Below are 7,980 nucleotides of genomic sequence, written 5' to 3'. Positions count from 1 at the left end.
ACCCATCAGCACAACCTTCCAGTAGCCTCCGCGGGGCCCAGGGAGAGACACTGAGACACCGTCTCTGGAGAGCAGAGCTGGCTGCTGTGGGTCAGGAGGGAGCTGCCCCTCCCCACCCTCCAAGCTGTCAGCGTGGGGAAGAGGAGGGACAAAGCAACAGCTGGGAGGTGATCACTGTTAACAATCCCCTGGGCTCCTCCTTATGCCCATCGGCATCTCCTAGGCTTAGAAGTTAGCTTCCTCTCTGAAAATGGAATTTTTTTAATTGCTATTATAAATAAATTACCTATTCTGTTAACAAGGCCCCTAGTGCCTCCTTAGATGATTCCCTGGAAGCCCAAACCAGGAGAACTTCACAGACAGGGTCCAGCCTCAGACTTCCTACCCCAGGTGCCCCCAACTCCCCTCCATGCCCCTCTGCTGCTGGGACACAGAAACAGCAAGGAAAGGTACTGAGCTCTACACTCCGTAGAGCTCAGTGTCTCCGACTTGTCTGACCAGAATTAGGGCCCAGCCAAGAGCCCCTGGGTCATTTAGCAGGGTTAGCTGGGTAAACTGTCCCCCAGTTTTCTGCAAGCTCCCAAGGGGCAAGCTGACTTTTTTTCATCCAGACTTCAGACTCCAAGGAGGAGTCAGAAGGTCTTTCTGCTGGTATGAATAAGCTCCAAGCCCTCCAGGAGACCCTAACCTCCCTCTGTCTCAAGACCAAAGCAAGTGACCACAATCTACAGGGGATCGGCTCTTCTTCCCGAGGCCTGAACCTCGCAGGACCCCTGAAGAGGGTATGGGGGTGGGTCTGTTTCCAGCACCTCCCCAGAGCTCTGAGCCCCTGCAGCCACCTGGGATCAAGAGGGGATGGAGCTCGCTTTTTATAAGCCCAGCAGAACCAGGATGCGCCCAAAGCCTCAGGCCTAAGCGGTGTGCCTTGTCACCAGGTCTGGATGTGTGGCCACCCCAGAAACAGCTCTAGGGAGGACAGCCGGAAAGACACAGGCTGGAGTGAAAGTGAATCCCAGATTCTTCTCTGTGTGGCTGGGCGGAGAGGATCTTGAGTGGATCAGGCTGGGGAGCATTGTCTGCTAAGGTTGGTATTTGCCTATTGGAAATTCCACCGAGTTCCACCAGAGCTGATTCAGAAAGCTGAGGTTACCTGTGAACTTCTCCTTCCTCTCTCCCCAAATCTTCACCCACCCATCCCCCATTGTCAGCCTTTAAGCATTCCTGAGATCCCACTGTGCTCAGGGGTCCTGAGTCATCTCTTCCGGCTCCCCACCCATGGCATGCTCATAATCTGACTTGCAGTGTGCTGGAACTTAATGTATACCAGGGGCCTACCCTGTTGCCAGAAGTGTGTCTTTCTGCCCTTAGAAACTAGGGAAACTGAGGCTCAAAAAGGTTGAGTAAGTCTACCAGGTTTCCTGACTCTTCCCAATGCATCTTTTGCCTGATAAATGTTTACAGAGGAGTTTAATTCCTGTTTCCAGGCTGTGGTCCTCTGCACCAAGCCCCACCTTCCTCCCGCAAGGCTCAGCCCCATGCTCCTGTTTCTGAAGCCTTCCCGACCATTCCAGTGGGTTTTACCGTGGAGAGAGCACCACCCAACTTCACTCTCATTTCATGGGAATACGTTTATCGCTCAGCCAAATTTCAAGATCATAAATGGCCGAGGCCATGTCTTACCCTATTTGAACAGCAGTCATTTAAATACTTGGGCAACTGTAGAAGGTTAAATACTTTTGAACTGCAATGGTTGACATACTTCTGCATAATAGTAGTTGCTCAAATATTTGCTGTTCACTGATACAAAACTTAGAATAGCCTCTACTTTCAGAAGTTATAATGTGATGGGAAAGCAAAACAACCCAGTGGGAGGAAAGACAGCGACGTTGATGAAGCCCTGCTAAATAATTCTCAATACATCTGTGTGAGCGCGATTCAGCTGCCAGATGATAACGGCACACAAAAGGAGAATTCAGTTGGGTAAGGGAAATCCGACAAGACGGGCTGAGGGATGGCTTTGCAGGATTTACGGAGGACGCCTAGGGGTACTTCGCACACTGAGAACCTCAGGGTACATCTGTAAGGCTGTGACTTGAGGTCACCACAATCCAGAATTATTGGTGGGTGTGGCTCTGAAGGACTCGAATGGCCATCTGGAAATTGGGATGGGAGTAGCAAAGGATTAGGAGGGAACACAGTTTGGACCAGGGGAAGATGGTGGGAAAGGAGGATTTGGGGAGGAGGACAAGAAACCTTATTTACTGGAGAGCAGGATCCAGGATCTCACCCTAAAACCAACACTGAGTGTGAGTGTGCGTGCGTGTGTGCGTATGTGTGTGCGTGTGTGTGTGTGTGTATATCCTAACAGAGAATAATGAAAAATTAGTATTCATGGTAGATCACAGACTTGTGGATATTCAGATTTGGACACAACTAAACCCCTAAGAAAGGTAGAAAATGAAGAGCAAGCATGAAAGATACACTGGGCACTTGGTGGAGGAAGTGGAGTACAGGGCAGGAAGCTGACTCTGCTAGGCTGAACTCAAAGACAGAATCAATCACATGATAGGGTTCTGCCCCATCACTGGGACCCTGCCTTTCAGGATTGCATATCCTGATCTTTGTACTAAACAGAAGGTTGGTCTCTGAAGGGCACAAAGCGTTCCGGTGAATTCTCCTACGGTCGCAAAATCACAAGACCAGCCCTGAGAGGAAGGAGAGGCAGTAGGACAGAGGGCAATGTCCTGGGACCGACCAGTGCTTCTAAGGCCACAGTCTTCAAACTAGGGTTGTTATACTCCTGAGGATGAAGTAAAGACTTTGCAAGGGGTTCGTAGACAAAGCAATTTTTTTTTTAAAGATTTTATTTATTTATTTGACAGAGAGAGACATTCAGCGAGAGAGGGAACACAAGCAGGGGAAGTGGGAGAGGAAGAAGCAAGCTCATAGTAGAGGAGCCCGATGTGGGGCTCGATCCCATAACGCCAGGATCACGCCCTGAGCCAACGGCAGACGCTTTAACCGCTGTGCCACCCAGGCGCCCCCGTAGACAAAGCAATTTTAAAGGGAACTAACTTCCAGAGCCTCAAGGTCCACATCTACTCTTTTATAAAACCAATGTCCTTGGAAACGCATCTTGGCAGGGGGAAGTGCTGTATTCCTTTCTTGTCTCTCCCTTCACGGTTGTCTTTCTTTCATTTTTTAAAAGAAATGCATGCTTCTAACCCATCCTGACTCTTAGTATTAGGCATTTTGACGGCATACGAAACTTCCAGGATACCACACAAAGAGGTAATTTCATAAATAGGTATTGAAAAAGTAAACGATTTTAATGACAGCCTCTAAAATCCTTTTTAAGTCAGATGAAACCTTTCAAAAAATAGAGGGAGGATCTTTTCAAATTGACAGACAATGCAACATTAAATATAATTTTTGATGATACATAACTATGTGATTCTTGGTATTAACTAAGTTCAATGAATTGAATGGCATTGCCATAACAAAACTCCTCATATTCCCATCTATTCATTTACGTTAACAAGGTTTCCCATAACTTCCTCCTTCATGTACAAAATATTTGCCAGGGATCACCGCTGCAAGTGGCCAACGTACTTAAATAGATCCTTGTGAGTCAGACAGATCCTCCTAAAATTGAATACTCTATAGTATCCTTTTTCTGGACAAATTCACAAGGATTCTTTTTGTGTTGCCTGGGGCTACACTGGCACAAAGATCCATCCCCACGAGCAAGTTTAAGAAAGATGCACTCACTCACTGTCATTGTCAGGGTCAGGTGTGATACCTGAGATCTTCCATATCAAACCTTGACTCTGCCAACGAGAAATCAGAGAGAGGAGAGTCGCCCAAGTAAGAGAGCTGAACTAGAAAGCAGGTCTCTATCCTGTCAGCCCAGTACCATGCTCTGTACAAGTACAGCACGGGGGACAAAGGTGAGGCTATTCCATGTTCTTCTGCAAGGAGACACCACATTTCCTCCTTGTCTTCCACATCAACCATTTGACATGGATGAAGGGGTTGGTGAGGTTTTCCTAGAACTAATTTCCAGGATGTATCCCAGATCCCCAAGGAGGTGGGAGATAAGGGGCAGAAGAAAGAGGGAAGTATGGGGAAGAAGGAAAAGATTGTGGGCATTTCCAGTTCTCCTACAGATAAACATTTTGGAAGACAGTCAAGCAAGCACTAAAACACTATTTTCAAGCTGATGGTCTCCCAGGTAACATTCAACTCAATAGATTCTCAGAGGACACAATGGTTAGTATATAGAGGGGATGCCCTAAAGGATGTTTAAATAAGAGACAGAATGAATACCCATACATGCTACAACATGGATAAACCTTGAAAACATGAAGTGAAAGGAACCAGACACAAAAAGCCACTAATTGTATGAATCCATTTATATGAAATGTCCAGAACAGGCAAATCCATAGAGACAGAAAGTGGATTAATGATTTTCAGGAGTTGGGGGAAGGGTAGAACGGGGAGTGACTATTAATATCCATGGGGTTTTCTTTTTTGGGTGATAAAAGTGTTCTGCAATTAAATAGTGGGGATGGTTGCACAACCACTGAATTGTACACTTTATTTTTTCTTCTTTTTTAAAAGAATTTATTTATTTATTTATTTATTTATTTATTTATTTATTTATTTATTTTAGAGAGATAGAGAGAACCCAGGGCAGGGAGGGGCAGAAGGAGAGGGAGAGAGAGAATCAGCAGACTCCCCGCTGAGCAGGGAGCCCAACGTGGGGCTCAATCCCAGGACCTCGAAATCATGACCTGAGCTGAAATCGAGAGTCAGATGCTTAATCGACTGAGCCACCCAGCTGCTCCTAAAATGGTGAATTTTATAGTATGTGAATTATATCTTAATCTTTAAAAATGAATGAAATAATTGTCAAATCTAGTCATAACCGTATTTATAGATACAGGCACTAGAAATTGGGGAAGAGGACTCATAATTCATTGATCGCCTACTGTGTCCCAGACATTCAGATATTTTACATTCACTTTTTTCATTTAGGCCATGCAGCAACCCTGAAAAGTAGGCATACTTTCTTCATTTCATGACGAGAAAACTAAAGCTCATCGCAATAGCTTATCCAAGGATACACAACCAGTTAGTGTCACAATCAGAATTAGGACTCAGGTCTGTTGGACTTCACAGTTCACGTCCTTTCCACTATGCACAATGCTTCCCATTAGCTTCTTGTGAAAGAAGGCTTATACTTGCCTATACTCTCCCTCATCGTCCTATGCACAATGGTGGACATGCTCAGATAATTCCTGTTTGAATGATTATCATTTGTCACCTCTGCAGATGACACCTGGAGAACTAGCCCTAGCAAGTGGCAACCACACTCCAGTTACCCAGTTCATCTTGTTGGGATTCTCCAGTTATCCAGATCTCCAGGAACTTCTATTTGTAACCTTCCTGCTCATTTATGCCATCACGGTGTTAGGCAACCTGGGAATGATAGCACTCATCTTCACGGACTCCCGTCTCCATAGCCCCATGTATTTCTTTCTCAGTGTCCTCTCTTTTCTTGATATTTGTTACTCTTCTGTAGTCACACCCAAGCTCTTAGCCAACTTCCTGGCCTCTGACAAGACCATCTCTTTCGAGGGCTGTGCAGTCCAGCTGACCTTCTTTGTGGTGCATGTGACAGCTGAGAGCTTCCTACTGGCCTCCATGGCCTACGACCGCTTCGTGGCCATCTGTCAACCCCTCCATTACAGTTTGGTCATGACCAAGGAGACCTGTCTCCAGCTGGTAGCTGCTTCCTATGCATTTGGTGGCGCCAACTCTGCTATCCAGACTGGGAATGTCTTTGCTCTGCCTTTCTGTGGGCCCAACCAGGTAACACACTACTTCTGTGACATCCCACCCCTTCTCCGTCTGGCTTGTGCCAACACAGCCACAGCAGGAGTGGTCCTCTATATCTTCTCTGCTCTGGTTACCCTTCTGCCTGCTGCAGTCATCCTCACCTCCTACAGCTTGGTCTTGGTGGCCATTGGGAAGATGCACTCAGCAGCTGGACGGGAAAAGGCCCTCTCCACCTGTGCCTCCCACTTCCTGGCCATTGCCATTTTCTATGGCACTGTGGTTTTCACCTATGTCCAGCCTCATGGATCCACTAATGACACCTATGGTCAAATAGTGTCCGTGTTCTACACCATCATAATTCCCATGCTCAACCCCTTCATCTACAGCTTCCGCAACAAGGAGGTGAAGGACGCCCTGCAGAGGAAGCTCCGGGTCAGTATCTTTCCCTGCTGAGTCCTGCAAGGTTATTTGTTGGAATGAGGAAGGCATAGCACCTTCCAAATCACACTGTGAATGGACCAAACAGAGAGCAGCCCTGGTTCTGAAGGAGGTGGAAGAAGTAGGGAAGGAACAACAAATAGCATTCTTTGTACAGAGAATTGCAATTTTTAAAAGCATCTTCTTATCTATTTTTGTGTTGAATGTTTGCATCCATATTGTGAGGCAGTCATTTTTACAATGATCTCATTTTACAAATGAAGTGACTCAGTAAAAGTAAGTTACCTAAGGGCGCCTGGGTGGCTCAGTCGATGAGGCGTCTGCCTTCAGCTCAGGTCATGATCTCAGGGTCCTGGGATTGAGCCCCACATTGGGCTCCCTGCTCTGCGGGGAGTCTGTTTCTCCCCTCCGTCCTCTGCTGCTCCCCCTGCTTGTGTTCTCTCTCTCTCAAACAAATAAATAAAATTTAAAAAAAAAGTTACCGAAAGCTAGACAGTTAGTGAGAGAGTGAATATTCAATATCAGGACTTCTCTACCAAAACCAGGAATATTTCTTTCACACCTGAGATTTCTTTCACACAGCTGAGTCTTCTACTGGCAGTTCATCACAACTTCCAAGAGACATCGGACAAGAGACAGCAGAATGATTTCTGACTTAATGAGATAGGGGTAAGGCTACAAGGGGCTCAGTTCTTTCTTCCTAGTCCCATTCCAAAAAGAAAGATGGCCGGAATAGAAGTGTCTTTATTTCTTATCCTTGCGGCATTTGCTGAGCTGCCCCATTAAACAAAACCTCAGGCTCCGGAGAGGTCTTTCCTCATACATCTGTTTTCTAGCCAGAGGTGTGTACATGCCTCATAATTCTCCAGGGCCCGTGTGTGCACGTGTGTGTGGTATTTGCAGTTACAACATCATGTAAGATACTATGCTTTAGGAGACCGATTTCAAAAAAATTTATATTTGGCCTAAACATCTCTAAATATACACGTAATACGGTTGGGTGTATGTGTTTTAGAGAATCACAAGAATGATGAAGCTGAACTTGACCTAATTCAAGGCCGAGCACTGGACTGGAAGGCATGCTCTGAAACTTTCACAAAGTCCTAACCTGAGTTGAGTCAGCTTCAGCCTGAGATTTTTGGCCTGAAGTCATTTAAAAGATGCTTTTTTTCCCCATTCAGATCTACCTTAAAGGAAATTATTCTAAATACAGAAAATCTTGCTGTACAAACAGGTGTGTCACAACATTGTTTTTGAAAACAGAAAGTTAGAAACAACCTAAATGGTCGAAGGAGGAAAGGATTAAAGGATTCATCCCTGAGACGGGTTCTGATGTAGCCAGTAACACTCACTCATGTGAAGACTACATAATAACACGGAAAACAGCGGGCTGGAAAGTCCAGAGTGTGACCTCAACACTGTAACAAAAATGAGTGGCCAAAAACCTGGAGAGAACACACAGACATGTAAATGATGGTTGCCTGAGAGTGGGAGCACAATGGGGGAAAATGTTGTCCTGTTTTTCTCAAAAATTCTCCAAAACTTTCGTACTGCGCATGTTTGATTCTGATAGTTAATCCTAAAAAAGTAATAATTAAATCCTTCCAAGAAACTGAGTGGGAAAATCCCTCACTTCTCTCTTCTTTCATTAAGCCAGTATTTGCTGAAGTTCCTCCTATGAGCCACATTCCTTTAACG

At 45.6% G+C, this 7,980-nt stretch overlaps 1 protein-coding gene across 1 annotated transcript; it reads left to right on the top strand.

Annotated features, from left to right (window-relative positions):
* Window positions 1-5,337: 5,337 nt before the first annotated feature.
* LOC103666253 (olfactory receptor 1052-like) lies at window positions 5,338-6,297 on the top strand. Its single transcript, XM_008694269.1, has one exon. The coding sequence runs from the start codon at window positions 5,338-5,340 to the stop codon at window positions 6,295-6,297; it is 960 nt and encodes a 319-aa protein (XP_008692491.1).
* Window positions 6,298-7,980: the final 1,683 nt, after the last annotated feature.

The sequence above is a fragment of the Ursus maritimus genome, unplaced genomic scaffold (assembly GCF_017311325.1).
Source record: "Ursus maritimus isolate PB19 unplaced genomic scaffold, ASM1731132v1 scaffold_23, whole genome shotgun sequence".
Classification (NCBI taxonomy): domain Eukaryota; kingdom Metazoa; phylum Chordata; class Mammalia; order Carnivora; family Ursidae; genus Ursus; species Ursus maritimus.
Note: the sequence above shows the minus strand (reverse complement) of the source record. Positions and strands in the feature narration are given on the sequence as shown.

Bases quoted from the DNA above. Each gene is read 5' to 3' on its own strand.
- LOC103666253 (XM_008694269.1), top strand. From the start codon at position 5,338: ATGACACCTGGAGAACTAGCCCTAGCAAGTGGCAACCACACTCCAGTT.